Source organism: Poecilia reticulata, linkage group LG21 (genome assembly GCF_000633615.1).
Source record: "Poecilia reticulata strain Guanapo linkage group LG21, Guppy_female_1.0+MT, whole genome shotgun sequence".
NCBI lineage: Eukaryota > Metazoa > Chordata > Actinopteri > Cyprinodontiformes > Poeciliidae > Poecilia > Poecilia reticulata.
Genome location: NC_024351.1, coordinates 10684768 through 10701138, shown reverse-complemented (window position 1 = coordinate 10701138; position 16371 = coordinate 10684768). Strand labels below are relative to the sequence as shown.

Here is a 16371-nt window from a genome sequence, read left to right as displayed (position 1 = left end):
GCTCTTTGGAGGACTGACCTTTTGCAGAGGCAGACAAACAGACCGGCTCCGGAGCTCAATCGGTGTGTGGTGGCTAGCAAGGCAGAGAGGACTGAGAGGATAATCTGAGCCGTTACCGAGGCCGCCCCACTGAGAGGACCGTCAGCGAGCAGAAATCCCAGAGACTCCATTTATCCCAGGGCGGTGTTACACGTTTAGAGAAACCATCTCTCACCTGGAGGATTTAACCGACTCGTCTGATGAATTAATAATGCTTTGCCCTTCTTTTGTGTCTGATAATCACAAATAAGAGCAGAGGTTGTTTAGGTGCAAAGCGCGATTTATCTGTGAATGAAAATAAGAAACCATGTTTAGAGAAGAGCTTGTCATTTTGTAACCTGAGGGAAGGATGCATGAAAAAATATAAAACGATCACAGACAAACATACATTTCTGGTGTTCTTGAGTTTAAGTTCATGTCTTAAATTGTCTTTATTAACTCTGTTATTCATTATATATTTATTAGACTTCTTGATCTGGGACCTGAGTTCAAATGTTGTACCACAAGCAAGCAATTGTGAAATGGTATGACAATAAAAATCCTTGAATCCTTGAAATCTTGAAAACTACAACTGTGATGTTGTAGTTTTCCTCGCAACAAATAAGAAATAACCATTCCTACTGCTAAGAAATGTATTATACCTGGTCATAGCTTTAACAAAACCTTTACACAAAATAGGATAAGAAAAATATAAAGAATACAAAAAAATAAAAACAAATCTGGTCAATTACATTGTTTACTTCAAGAACATCACAAGTTAGAGTGTCTTTCTCTAATATCAATAACTTTATGTACAGCAATAAGAAACTCTTAGTCCACAAAGTGATAACTTCTGCATGTTTCTACACCATTTGGACAAATGCATATTTATGATCTATTTTAGTAATCATGAAATATTAAAGTAATTTAACTAAGAAGAAGAAGAAGAATGGAAGAAGAAATTGGGCCACCTCCACATTTATTTAGATTTTAAATGTTCAAAATCATTCATTGGCATTTCACATCAGCTATGCCTCAACATCATTGCTATGCCTCAGTTTGATGTTGCTACTGACTGATGAAGTGAGAATGAACAACATGGAAAAATCAGAATGGCTGGCCAGACCAAAGACAAATGATGATCTTTGGTCAGATGAGCTTTATAGTTGCATCGTTGGCGATTAAATAACATTTATTCAGCCAATATTTCAGTGTGAATATTGAGTTACTGTGAAAAGAAGAGAAGCAAAGCAGTTAGCAGTATCAGTAACATACTGTGGGTGCAGAGTGAGAGGTCACTGCATTTCATTTTTCCTAGGTGGTAATTCTTTAGGTGTAACGTATAAAACGGATATAAGTGAACTGTTAGGATGTACAGATATTTTGAAATAAATGAGTGAAAAGTACATTACCCAGTCTAAAAGTAGTAGTATCGTTTAAATTAACACAAGCACAAGAACAACTTAGGTTTAGTATATTCCAATGAGAAATATACTAAACCTAAATTATATGTCCATGTATTTTTTCACTTTATTTGAAAAAAGACAATTTTTTCCTTTTAATAATGAGAAGAAGAAAAAGTTAACTTTACTACAACCACTATTAATAACAGTAATACATTTGGAACTTAATATAAAATTTTTGCAGAATATTATTTATTTCGATAATTGCTAAACAGCATCAAAACACAGAAGCTCAGACGAACTTTTTCCGTGTGCTTTGGCGCCACCGTGTGGACAATAGATGGGATTAACATCAACCCGCGCTCCTCTCGCGGTTCTTAGAGGCTTAGCAACCACATGGTTGTTGCTTCACATCGACCAATCAGAGCCAACCAAGAGTAGTGATTTAGCCAATTAAAAGCTAGCATTTGGGCACCAGTTTAAACTTACTACAGAGAGTGTTTCCTGTTTTGAGACCTGTAGCATTCACGCATAGAAACGACTGATATAGCCACAAAAAAGGGAAGCGTAATATTTTGTCTTATTTCAAGACAAAAAACAAAGGCGTTTTATTGTCTTGATTTTTGTTAGTATTTTTTTCGTTGTTGTTGTGGTTGATTTAAATAAACGTTAAGCCACGGCAGAATCCATTCCAGCGTTGACGCTAACGTTAAATCAGGTAATTTATAACGTTAGTTTCGGCAAGAACAACCAAAATGCCGTCCCGCGTGGAGGACTACGAAGTGTTGTACACTATAGGCTCCGGTTCTTATGGACGATGCCAGAAAATAAGAAGAAATAGTGACGGGAAGGTCAGTATGTGTCACAGATACGCACATTTAGAACTACAAAAACCAAAACTAAAACATTGGTAGCTAGTTATCATGTGTGAGTTCACATTGAGGTCTTTTTCAGACCTTCAGAAGACAAAATCGGACCTTTCATAGAAACAAAAAATGTTTAAAAGGATTTAATTTGCCAAATGGACCCTTGTTCAGAGCTGAAATCTACCAATATGAGAAGTTAGTGAGCTAAAACGGTGATAAAGAAATACAAAACGTCTTCATGAAACGTTAAATGGGGTTAAAAATACATTTACGAGCTTAAAATGAAACTAGAGAATCACAACGCTTCGAAGGTTAGATTTATTGACGAACGCTTAAGGGAAAAAGCCTCAAATTGATAAAAGGTGATTATGAGTCACTTGAAGTGTAAAATATCTCAAATTTTGTTTAGATGTTGTGTATTGATATTTATTATAAGTGGTTTAAAGTGTCTGGTCATCCACAACGGTATCCATATGACTGCTTATGCTAATTACGTTTTAAAATAACCCTTTAAAAAATACAAAATGGAGAAAAAGAAGTGTCACATGATATAACCTTTAGTAAAATACCATGGCGTCACAGTATTAACACAAAAATTTCAATGTATAATGTTTATTTAAATTATGCTGTTATTTTTATTTATTTGTAGCTATTCTTGTTAAGGTTTTATAGTGGAATTTGTTTTGTGTCTTTTATTTTGATTGAAGTGTTTGATTTTTATCTTAAAAGGTAATATATAAATAAAGTTTTACTTGCATTTTAGCATTGTCTGTCTTTTTATCTCTAGTCTCTTCAGAGGCTGATCTCCCACTTTTCTTCTTCAGCTATGTCTTCCTGGCTGTTATCTTTATTATTATTATTATTTTTTTTTTTTGTCTCCGTCCTTCTGGGTAATTAATGTTCTTGTGTTGTGCAGATCCTGGTGTGGAAGGAGCTGGATTATGGCACCATGGCAGAGAGTGAGAAACAGATGCTGGTGTCAGAGGTCAATCTCCTCAGGGAGCTCAAGCACCCCAACATCGTGCGGTACTACGACCGCATCATCGACCGCACCAACACCACGCTGTACATCGTCATGGAGTACTGCGAAGGCGGGGATCTGGCCAGTCTCATCAGCCGGTGCATCAAAGAAAGGTCGTTTCTGTGGCGATGTTTGCTTCTCTTCTCTTCTCTTCTCTTCTCTTCTCTTCTCTTCTCTTCTCTTATACGTTTACAGAGTTACAAATTTGTTTACACTGCAGGCGTTATTTGGAGGAGCAGTTCATCCTGCGTGTCATGGCGCAGCTCACCTTAGCCCTGAAGGAGTGCCACAGCCGGAGCGACGGCAGGGCCACGGTTCTTCATCGGGACCTGAAACCAGCCAACATCTTCCTCGACATCAAGCAGAACGTCAAGCTCGGGGACTTCGGTCTGGCGAGGATTCTGAACCACGACACGAGCTTTGCAAAGACTTTTGTTGGGACGCCGTACTACATGTCTCCAGTGAGTTGTGATCAGTTGCATCTTAGACTTAAAAGTAATTTATTGTTACTTTTACGGTACCTTTTAAGGGTCCATAGTCACTTTTTTTTTTCTTGCATAAATGTATTTATTTTCAAATTAATTGTCAGATCAAAGTGAATAAGTCCCAGTAAAATAGATCAGTTTTTGGTTGCAAAGTAACAAAATCTTAAAGTCCTCCTCTTTTATCTTAAGTTTTTTTTTTTTTTAAATCAGCTTTTATCTTTAAAACCAAAATCGGTCATGTTGTAATTTGGTCACCGTTTCTTTCAGGAGCAAATAAACAGGATGTCCTACAACGAGAAGTCAGATATCTGGTCTCTGGGATGTTTGCTGTATGAACTTTGTGCATTATCGTAAGTTATTCTACACATAGTTTGGCGTAACAGATTTCCCAAACAGTTTTACAGCACATCAAGCCGATTGTTTTTCTGTTCAGGCCTCCGTTCACAGCGTACAACCAGAAGGAGTTGGCAGAGAAGATCAGAGAGGGGAAGTTCAGGAGAATCCCCTTCCGGTACTCCGAAGAGCTCAACACCCTGCTCGGCAGAATGCTCAACTTAAAGGTTTGAAAAATTAACTTGTTTTTCCCTGCACTGAACCTGCGTTTGCGCCTGGAAGGATGCACGATGTCGTCCTCTCCGTCGGCAGGACTACCTGAGGCCGTCCGTGGAGTCCATCCTCCAGAGCAGTTTGTTGAGCGACAGCGTTGCCGAGGAGCAGAGAAAGGTGCAGGCGCGGGCCCACAGGAAGTCTGCAGGATCGGACTGCGCCGCTCAGAAGCCGACTGAAGCGATAGCCGTCTCTGTGGCCGAGCTCAAACTCCGAGAGCAGGCGCTGCGGGACAGAGAGCAGGCGCTGAAGGACCGGGAGGAGAGACTGGAGAGTAAGTGGGGAAGCACTAACAGAATGTTCCGTATCTGATGGAGTGCTGTGCAAGTATATCCAGAAACCGACTTAAAATCTGAAAATCTCAGTTTAGCCTTTGACAAACTAGCTTGAACGATGTTCTTACAGTCTGGAGAAATATGTTTTGTTTTGTTTTTTTTCTTCTTTTTTTCAGATCTTGAGTATTGAAAATAGAAATGGAATCTGGAAAGATGTTTTTTTGAAGTCTGTTTTTTGTTTTGTTTTCTAGAAGATTCAAATCTCAATGTGCATCTTTTATGCCCCATTGAGTTTTACCACATAATGCCCTAAGGGTAACACTTTAACCAACATAATATTTCTTTTTAAGTCACTGTGAAGTCACAGATTACATTTAATTATACAAGGGCAGATTCATGTCTTCTGTGGCAGTAATACAACTTTAAATCAGTTTCAAAGTAAACCTGTAAATCCACAACTGCCTTGGTGTAGATCCCAAACAAAACATTAAAAAGTTATCTTTGCTACTCAAAGACCACAAGATTAGTTTACAAAAATGCATAGTTTAGGATTTAGTCCTGTTTTGACAGGAAGTGTTAACATACTGCTGACTCTAGTTTATTTGATGCCATAAAACACTGAAAACAGAAACTAACTTCAGTTGTGCCCTTTGTGATGATTTCTGAAATAAACAGAAAATAAATAAAGACAACTGTTCTAACATTTTCCAGCTTTTTATATAATCAAATGAGATGTGCAAAGATTTTCTGCTGGGATTGTGTGGAATTTGGAAAAGAAATATGTCGAAACCCTGTGGAAAAAGCAAACCAAAAGAAATTAATTCAAACCAGAAATCTGGACATGGAAAATAAGTTGTTTTGAAAGTGAAACAGCAGCTCAAATCGCACAACTTGCAGAGTTTAAACTGAGAGAAAAGCGAACCCTTTTCCATGAGAAGCCGCTTGTACATGAAAGAGATGAATGTTTGATAACTTTTAGCAACATATAAAATAATAATAAAAAGAATTACAGCAAATAAAATGATTTAGCAAAAATCTGGGAGCATTTGAGTTTGTTCACCAACCAGTCCTGAGTTTCTGAGCAATTAACTGCAGTTACTGCAAGAACTTGCAGAAAAATGCTACAACATTCAGTGAAGGCATTCTGGAGAACATCGCATTTTGTTTCTAAGTTATTGAATATTTTTGTTTCAGGAAGTTTTAGTCTCTCGGTATTAAACTATGTGGTTGAGGTTTAGTTGGGCAGCTCTATGAAACACAGCTGGCACGTTGTGTTGATGGCTACAGGTTTGTTCATGCTGCCTTTTGTAAAAGTGTTGCAACCAAACCTTGACCTACTTTCACTGCCACAGTTCCTGGCTGACAGCAATGCGTCTAGAAGAAATGTGTGCAAGGTAAACATATTATTGTTGGGGAAACTAAAATGGTGTTGTTTGTGATGGCAGAAAGGGAGCAGGAACTGTGCATACGTGAGCGACTATCTACTGAGAAGCTTGCACGGTAACGCTTGGATTAATCTAAAATCATTTTAGCCGTATTTCATTGCTATTGTGTGTGGAGTCTTTTCAGCTAATTGAAACATTGTCTTTTGGTCTCATCCGTGATTCAGAGCAGAGAGTTTACTGAAGAATTACAGTCGGCTGCAGCAGAAGGACCAGACCCTGGCTTATGGCAAAGACTTAGGTATGGGAATCCAGCAAAGATGCTACCACTTGCGAAACCAAGCCCTGAACTGAAAACAGCTTTGGTTTATTTTTTTATTTTAATCACTGAATGAACGTATTTATATCATGTAAATAAAGTTTTTATACAAAAATGGTGTTTTAATTACCTCGCATTAGGGTTTTAGCTCATCAGTTACAACCTCAAAAAAATGACCTGGTTATTAAAAATGTAATCAGATTTTTCTGTGTTGGTCACTGGCTTCTTTGCTGTTTTGCTCTAGATCCGGAGGATCTGTCCCCCGGCAAGAAGAAAGTCCACTTTGCAGGTGAAAGCAAAGAGAACCAGCAGCCTGCTGGTCCATACCAGGATTTAATGCTGCGGCGGCTGCAAACCGCTAACCTGCGCGCCCAAAAACTGAGTGAAGTGGAGAAAATCTGTCAGTTCAAAAGCAGGCAGATCCTCGGCATCCGTTGAACAGAAAAAAGAAACGGTCCAATTCAAGACTGAATGTGAAATTCTCAACACTGGATGTAAATTTAATAATTCACATATATAGATATATATAGATATATTTGCATAGTATTTAAAGTTTTATTATACACTGTGCGAGTGGTTTTAAAATGATAGGCAGCTATTGCGATTTTTAATGCGCTTCGTATAATTTTTGCTTTATTTATGTGAGCCTTACGGATTATTTTGTAAATATTAAAAACTGATTCCTTTGTGAATAAACCGTGTCATTGATCATTGCAAACAGACAAATGTATTTAACAGCTTTCTAGTAAGTATCCATTTGCATTACAATTCAAAAGGCGCTCGTTAATCAACACTTGATGGTTCCCACAAGGGGTCATCAGTTTTCTGTGAAAAATGTAATCACAGGCAATGGAGCAGAAACCGTTTGCATCCAACAATCAATACTTAGATTGTTTGATGTGATTAAAAAGGAGATAGCTATTAAAACTGAGTCATGAGCAGAATGATTAGATTATTTGATGGCCTTTATATTCTTTAATTGTTTGACAATTGAAGCATTTAGCATAGTGACGATGTCAAAATAAACATTTTTCCTTACTGCTGGACATGAGTTTTTATTCAAAATAGATTTGTGTCCAAAGGCATCGCTGCTGAATTTCTTAATGTAAAATAAATAATTTTGCTTAAAGCCTTGCCTTTTATTTGTATCAACATAAAATTGCCATAACAGTCAAATGGATGCATATAAATATAGAGTTAATGTTGTCATCCCTGACCCTTCATATATAAAAACTTCAATGAGAATAGAAAAAACTTATTAGATTTATAAAATACTGTTTAATCGCTTAAGAAAAGTGTTTTTTGGCATTTGAATACATGACACTCGTGCATTTATAACAAGCGTAATAATAATCTCGCCACTTTCTGCTATAGAGAAAATATAAGGTAATTGTGGCCAAAATCATTTCATTACAAAATGTAGATTTATCATAATACATAACATTTAACAATTTATAATAGACAATATTTAGTTTGATTAGCAGTACACAACAATAACTTTCAAAATGTCATTCAAACGTTTTTTTTTTTTTTTATGAGTGTAACGTCTCATCTGATTAGAAAGCTCAAATGACGTATCGATACTACTCATTTCGGAAATTATTCAAGAATGGCATCGCGAGATTACAGTAAAGATGAAGCGTTCCTAGCAACCTCCGTTGTTCGACTTATTTGTACTTCCTACTAACGTCAGTTGCAACATCTGACCAATCATGTTCCTCCTTTTGACTAATCGTCCAATAGGAGCCCTTATAGGCGGGTCCTCGTGGTGCCGTGGTTCGTGTGGAAAGTTTACCGGCTCGGGTGCAAAGTTTCAACCGTCTGCAAAGCAGAGCTCGTCGGCAGAGGAGTCAGGGATATGCTGGTGACGTCCGCTGGGTTTTCACACGGTTCCTAGAAGCCAGTAACTCCCATGATTTCCGCTCTTTGGATGTAGCTTCACCCGGAGGACACCGTGAAAGCCTTATCTCTCTGTGAACTTGAATCGACGAGGTTCACCAGGAAGCGAAAATGGCCTGCGGACCCAACCGTGCCCGGTTGCTATGTATGCTCGCACTGACTTTCGGCTTCTTCGTCGTCGAGGTGGTGGTCAGCCGCATTACCTCGTCCCTCTCGATGCTCTCGGACTCCTTCCATATGCTGTCGGACGTTTTGGCGCTGGTTGTGGCTCTGGTCGCGGTGCGGTTTGCCGAAAGAACCCACTCGACCAAGAAAAACACATTCGGATGGATCCGAGCGGAGGTGATGGGGGCTCTGGTCAACGCTATCTTTCTCACGGCGCTGTGCTTCACCATCGTCCTGGAAGCCATCGAGCGCTTCACCGAACCCCAAGAGATCGATTCTCCAATGGTGGTGGTCTGGGTCGGCGCCGCGGGGCTCCTTGTCAACGTGCTGGGGCTCTTACTGTTCCACGGGCACGCCGGGGGAGGACACTCCCACGGGGGCAACTCTCATGGGGACAAGGGGAAAAAGGGGAAAACCAAAAAGCTCCAGAACGCTGGGGATGGGTTAGCGGCGGAGGAGACCAACAATCTGGTGGCGAGTCACAACAGTTTGGGTGATGGCAGGTCAAAAACTGGTGAGTATTTAAAGTTTGGGTCAAACCCTTTGAAATGTGATGCATCTAAATGCAACTTACAACACTTCAAATTAGAAGTCAATCAGATCAGATCAGTCTTTATTAAATACAAATCGGAGCTTTCCTGATTTGGGGATTCAACCTTTCCGTTTTGTAGTTTTCCAACTGTTTATATTAAAAAAGTAGATGTTTCGTCACACATTCAGATATTTGTTCAATAACTACCAGCTTTGGGAACATTTTGTACCCATTTTGATTAGATTTGAGCATTTCTGTAAAAATATCATTAATAATGAAGGTAACCATCAGATGGTTGAGTACATGGGCAAGAAATGGGAGGTAGTGATGTCATTTCTTTGAATTGTGGGTACAAACTGACCAGGAGCCTAAGACTTACAAAGAGGTTATCCATAGTAACATGGTCTAACTAACCACAGAGGTACAATTTAGCAGATAAACAACAAACTTGCCAGTTTTAATCCTCAATTTGATATTATCCTTTAAAAAGTTAACTAAATATTCACTTCAACTTTCTTTTGAATCTGCTGGTTTTGTATTGGGAAGCACATTCAAATCTAAATGTAAAACACTATGGGGTGATGTAAATTCAGGTGGGATTGATGTGGAAATCTTTCATGATTGGTTATAAACCGTCTCATATTGTGACTCTATTGAGCTTTAACTCAACTTCTAGCTTCCCAGGTTACCTACAAGCACATCTTTGCATTGTCTTAACAATTGCAGCAGTGACTAATCTACTGTTTCCTTGACAGCCACTGTGTGTTCAGGCATGTGTGCCTGTTATCACACATTTATTGAGTCATTGCTGTGGCCACAATCACTGATATAAGTGAGAAAAGCCTCAGATTTAACTCGCTTCAACTGTTCGAAACCCTGAAGTAAACGATATGGCTCATTCAGGAGAAATCTTTGAAAGGGATTAAAATGAGCGACGTCGTGTTGGCACAGTTTCCCATAAAGTGAGTTCTCTATGTGATGCTGAGAGTCGTGTATTTGTGTTGCGTTACTACAAGCTGCCACAAAAGGCCCTTCACTTCTGTAAGTGGATGTTTGGAGTAAAACAGCAGATCCGCGGTTGGTCCCTACCTCCTTCAGACCGCTTCATGTATTCGCTCACTGAGGGGTTAATCTCATATACAGAAGACCATTTTCCCCTCCATACCGTTCAGCTGTGCCAGTTTCAATAAATGGCCGCTATATCCCCTTCTCTGTGCACTGATTGCTGTTACTGGGTCATACATCAGTGTAGCCGTGGAGTCGACAGCCCCAGACACACCATTAGCTGTTGATGAATGACCAGACGGTGCCCAGGGATGGAAGGGGGGGAGTTGGGGGGGGCGCCTCCGTCCCTCAGGTGCCGTTCCCTCCTGCTTGTGCTCCTAGGCTGCCTGCAGGTACTAATTAAAATATGCGTAATGTGAATTATGTGTGGAGTGTTATATTTGGGGTACAACATGCTGGGAGTTCGTTCTTGCTCTTAATCCATCCAGACTGTTTGGTATGCTTTTGTCCTGTTTTCAGCAATAATAGTGCAAATGACCAGTGGGCTGCATAGACCCTCCAGAAAAACCCACCAGTGTTTAGAATAAGAAAATGCACAAATGTGCAAAAGTTAAAACACTTGTGCGTCTTAATTATTAGTCTTATTTTTAAAAGTTGTTTAACTTTTTGTGTTACTTTCTGTGAAGGCTTGGGCTACCATGAAGTTATAAAAACGCAATCATTTTTAGTATTTCTGTATGTATTATTGAAATGTGCGAGAAACGGTATGTTATGATTTAATTAATGTTATTTTAAACAACAGTTTTAAATCTAATCTATTATTACAGCTATGATGATGTTTTTTCTCAAATGTATCTTGAGTGTGCAGAATATTACTCCATTTTATCCGCTAGTCAGTCAGCCATTGTAGCCCTGCATCTTCTGCTGCTTACCTTTATTAGAGTAAAGCTAGAACAGCTTTACTCTAATAAAGGTGAAAGGTATTTCCCATTTGTTAAATACAGCACGCACTTTGAATTTTCATTTGGATTGAAAACGACTGCATCTACAAGCAGCCAACCCTGTCTGCTGAAGCTTTTCTTGAATGGAAATGATTGAAATTTTTTCCAACCGTTAATACTGCAGACCTTTATTGGGATAAGCAGCCAGTTTCTTGGTGCGTGTGTCTATTTAAATGTTGTACATTTGTGTCAAAGTCCATTTGAGCACTCGGCTGTCATGCAGCAGTGACATGAACTCACCTCCCGGATCTTTTATCTCCAGATGTCAGCAGTAAAGACTCCGCGGAGGTGCAGATGAACGGCAACACCCAGATCGACGACGACCATGACTCGTCGACGCAGCTCAACATGCGTGGCGTCTTCCTGCACGTCCTGGGCGACGCGCTGGGTTCCGTCATCGTGGTGGTCAACTCCCTCATTTTCACGTTCGTGTGGAAGCCGTGCGCCGACAAGAGCTGCGTGAACCCGTGCATCAAAAGCCGCGACGTGGACCTCCAGGCCATCAATCAGACGGGTAAAGTGGAGATGGCGGGCCCCTGCTGGGTGCTGTACCTGGACCCCACGCTGTGTCTCATCATGGTGGGCATCCTGCTCTACACCACCTACCCGCTGCTCAAAGAGTCGGCCCTCATCCTGCTCCAAACCGTGCCCAAGCAAGTCAACATCAAACGGCTCAACGAGCGGCTGCTGAGCCTGGACGGCGTGCTGGCTATCCACGACCTGCACATCTGGCAGCTGGCCGGCAGCCGGATCATCGCCACGGCGCACATCAAGTGCCGCGACCCCACGTCCTACATGGAGGTGGCCAAACGCATCAAGGACTTCTTTCACGACGAGGGCATCCACGCCACCACCATCCAGCCGGAGTTCGTCACCTTCAGCTCCCAGTCGCGGGACTCTCTGTGCGAGCTGTCCTGTCGGACTCAGTGCGCCCCCAAGCTGTGCTGCGAGACTGCAGACAAACAGAAGGGTGCCGTTGACTCCAAAGCCGCAGCAGCAGCACCAGCACCAGAAGCAGAAGTGTGCTCAGCTGTGGATGTTGTCATTGAGAACCTGGAGCAGGCCGCCGTCATCCAGGAGTCGTCTCAGACTGATGCGAAGGCAGCCGTCCACAAGGAGGTGGAGTCGTCACTGTGAAACGAAATGCACAGGCGAAGCAGGTGAACCACCGTCACTTCCTGGAAGCTGTAATCTCTTGGACCCGTTCTGGACCCGATTCAAAAGTAATTATTTTTTCCCCCCGATCATTTCGCCAACATTTTGGTGAATTTGATCCCTCTCGTTATATCATCTCTCGCTCCGGCAGCACGGTTCTGACGCTCATCGTCTTTTTCACGGACCTCATTTCCTCCAGGACTGGAGCGACACCTGCATGACTGTCTGTCGTTTTTAGCACCTCGTCGTGATGTGTCACCTGATCCTAACGGTGTCGATTGTTTTGTTTTTTTTTCACTGCCAAAGCTTCTCGCTGCAGAACCGAGGGGGCAAACAGACGTGATGTGTAGATGAGCCTACTGGCAAAATGAGTCCTCGTTGTTTTGCTTGGGCTTTGAGCAAATCTATTTTCTTATCCTTTTGGCTGCAAGTGGAATAGTATTGTATTTCATAATAATTTAAGTATTTAAGTTATTAGAAATTATTCATCTTTATGTAGATGCTGTTTTATGAGATTTAGTTTAAATGATACAGAAGGATTTTTTTTTTGTCCTGGAGTTTGTTTGAATAAAACAAAAAAAAAAAAAGAAATGTTTTAGTGATATATTTTCAGATTTGATGTTTTTATAAAGATCTTGTCGTTGGACTTTCCTCTGGCCTTGACGCAGACACCTCTCACCTCGCCTTTTAAAGAATCTGCTGTGGTTTACGACAACGTTTTGTAGTAGGTGTGAGGATTTCTTGCAGTGGTAGGTTTGGAACATTTTTAAGCCACGCTGGCTTGAAGTTTGAGTCTGTTGTGAAGAGGCATGCGCCGGTAAGACAGCAAACGGTATTGCAGTTTCACGGTATTGCAATGAAACAACAGAGCTCGATCTATTTAATTTTATTTAAAACGACAACAAAAAAAGCAACAATTTTTTCCATTATGATTGTGACAATATTAAAGCATTTCTTTCTGATTAGCACATCTTGTTAATTATGATTTAAATTAGGCTTCTTTCAGCCAGCTGACAACAAGTGGGGGAGGGACTCCAGCACTTTCTGTTGAAAACGTTGAAACTGAAACCGGCCCATGCCTCAAAGTGAAGAAACAAGCACTGTATGCCCAGCGTTGGCACACTCTGAACTGGAAAACCTTCTTGTGCTGGTTGATGTTTTCTTTTCTTGTGCTGTTTTCAGCACCTTGTCGCAATCCGTGCTGGAGAGTTTTCATATACATAGATGTAGCACATCTACCTATCTATATATATAAAATGCATTTCCAAGGCGTCCACTGCAAAAACTCAAAAGTTTTACCAAGTATTTTTGGTTTAGTTTCTTGTGTACATATCTCAGTACGCTTGAAATAAGACAACACTAACTTACAAGTAAATTTTCAGCACAGTATAGGAGCTCGTTTTAAGTCGGTAATTTCTTAATGTTGATTTAAGAAAAAAAAAAGTGCTAATTCCATTAGTAGATTTTTTTTTTTTTTACTTAAAACATGGAGGAAAATGTCCTACATCTTGGTGAAAACTTACTTCTAAGTCAGCTCTGTCTTATTTCAAGCGTTTGCGCCAGAAACGAGACCAAAATTTCGTTTTTGCAGTGTCGTAGTAGCGTGTTTGCATGACCAAACCCAGACCTGATGTTTGACGTTTACCAGCTCTTCTCTGAGCTCTCGCTGCTGCTCCCCAGCGCCTGCTGGAGTCCGCCGATGTAACTCAAGACTGTGTTGGAAACAACTCGTCTTAAAGCGCCGCCGTTTGGTGAATTTAAAGTCCACATGGTGGCCTTGAAACTCGTGTATGACTTCTTCCTGTCAGTCACCACAGATATCTTCTGAAGTTGGCACATTTCAGATTTCCACTCCCTATTAAATGTGTATGCAATATAGAAAACGTGCTGGGAAATGTATTTTGGTTCATTTGTAGCGTTTTTAGTCACTTTTACTGTGTCTTTTATGACTTGAGCTCTATGTGAAAAAGGAAGGTGTTTTTATTTCAAGCACATGTCTGCTGATGTGTTTTTGATATATATGCACATATTATCTATATATATATATTCACAGTACCTGTCTGATGTGTCATTGTGAAATAAAACAGCTGTTTGGTCCAGCTGAGGAACAGAACACACCTGTCTTTGTCTTGCTTTCAACAATTTTACAGCTAAAATTGTTTTTCTTTAAATCCAGGATGTCCAAATATTTATTATATGGGCTAAAATTATCAGCTCAAAAGTACTTGCAGGTGAAAAAAAATATATAATTTTTTAAATTGAAATTTTTGGAAATTTCAAGTTTATTGTAGTAGTCCTACAATAAACTAAGTAGGAACTACTTTAACAAATTAATCTGACTTGTTTTTTTTCATAGGGACCTTCAAATGGTTTTCCCATGTTTTTCTTAAATGAAAGGCATCCAGTTTGCTTATTATTCTGGACTTGATTGAATAAAACTAGAAACATATTTAGTGTATTCTTGGCAATAAAAATATAACCTTGGTCAGTCTTTGTTTGAAAACACTCGCTATATTCAGCCACTAAAAGGAAATGTGGATGTAGGTTGGAGTATAAGTCAATGAATATGTAGTCTTGTTTACCATGGTAATAGTAGAAAACCAGAAAACTTTGGTACCTCTAACATTTTTGTAGATTTTCACATCAAAGTTGTGGTTTTCTCTTAATTTCTTGAATTGTGATTTGGAGGCCGGGAACAATCAGGGCAGGGGCCACAAAGGGAACCCGAACCCCACTTTGAACACTTTTGCTTTAAATATTAAGTTGAAACAAAGAAAACGCATAATGTCCATCAATTAACCAGAAAGTGAAGTAAAACTGCAAAGCTACAGACTTTTAAAAGACAGACTGCTGATCTCTGCATATAAAGTTCATAAACAACATCCAACATGTAACATGGATAAAGTCACTGAAATTAATATTTTAAAAATATGAATGAAGCAGTGCTGGTAGCATATTAATGTTTCCATAAATCAGAACATCAGTAAAAAAAAAGTTCAATATTTTGATTTAAAAAGTGAAAATTGTACAGCTTCATTGTGATGATCTATTTTGAATAATGAAAGCTAATAACCCATAATTCAGTTTATCAGAAAACCTTTATATTACCATAGCCATTAAAAATTATACATGCTTAATAGTATTTATTATATTATGGGCTTTGTAATATAGGGAGGACTGGTGACTTGACAGACCACTTGTTCAATAAACAGCCTTGAAGGGTTACTGCTAAAGAAGCTGGCTATTTATAAAGTGCTGTGTACAAACACAGTGATGAAAAGTTCAGTGGAAGGAAAAACGGATACAGAAAATGTGCAAGTGACAGAAAGATTTAGTTCCTGTCAGTTTTGACAATTTTTGCTGATGGAAAATTAAAACCCAAATTCAGTTGTTCAAAGAATGCATTCAGTCCAGTCAGCTTTTCACATTAGCGCTTATAAGACACTCTTGATATCACTGGATGAGGAGTGGCTTAACCCAAATCAGTTGTAGCCATTACCCTGGATATGACTGGGCACGTTAAAGCACTCTCTTTACACACAGTCAATGTTTGTAATCATATTAAGTTGCTTCTCTGTTGAATATGTACAATTTTGTATCAAATTTTGTCCTTCCATTCAATTTTCCATAATTTACTTTGCTCCTGCTTTTTTCTCCATGATTGTGTTTTTATCTTTGAGAACCGGAATCTTGTGTTTTCATTTTCTGTAAGCCACTGTCAAAAAATAGAAACCAATATGGGTTTCTCTTTTGATTTGAATGGCCGAAGTAAATGCAACTTTTGGTTAATATTCAGTTTTTCAAAAATTTACTTTTAATTGCTTACATTGCATCTCATCAGTTTTGGTTTTTGCTACTGCTAAATCTGGACACAGTTTCTAAGTCCAACAGGAAATATGTGGCTTATGTCTTTCACTCAGCAACAAATCCCCAAACAGTCCAAGCAGTAATAATGGTCAGCAGCAAAGCAAGTTGTGGAGTGCTGTTCTGCAATTACATAAGTCCATAATTGCAGCATTTTCACAGCTTCTCTTTTCTCTCTGACAAAGCAGATTTCGCTGGGACTCTCAGCCAGCTGAGACTGAGGCTGGCTGACTGTAAATTGGGGGCTGGGGGGGAGTAGACACTTGCTGAAAGGGGGCTTATATAAGAGGCCGAGGGTATTCCTGGGGGCAACAAGTGCACAGACCTACCCAGCATTCCTCTGTGCAGCCGTGGCGCTGGCTTTTCACTCTCTGT

General features: G+C 39.8%; 2 protein-coding genes across 2 annotated transcripts; both read left to right on the top strand.

The window, feature by feature from the left end:
• The first annotated feature begins 1894 nt into the window (after positions 1-1894).
• Positions 1895-7071, top strand: nek2 (NIMA-related kinase 2). The gene is made up of 9 exons (XM_008397528.2): positions 1895-2272; positions 3204-3421; positions 3529-3769; positions 4061-4143; positions 4227-4353; positions 4439-4673; positions 6120-6174; positions 6284-6357; positions 6620-7071. Exons 1-9 carry the CDS (start codon positions 2177-2179, stop codon positions 6811-6813), a joined length of 1323 nt encoding a protein of 440 aa, XP_008395750.1. The 5' UTR covers positions 1895-2176; the 3' UTR covers positions 6814-7071.
• Positions 7072-7978: 907 nt separating this feature from the next.
• On the top strand, positions 7979-14245 carry slc30a1a (solute carrier family 30 member 1a). Its single transcript, XM_008397529.2, has 2 exons — positions 7979-8953; positions 11240-14245. The coding sequence occupies exons 1-2, from the start codon at positions 8386-8388 to the stop codon at positions 12112-12114; spliced, it is 1443 nt and encodes a 480-aa protein (XP_008395751.1). The 5' UTR covers positions 7979-8385; the 3' UTR covers positions 12115-14245.
• Positions 14246-16371: the final 2126 nt, after the last annotated feature.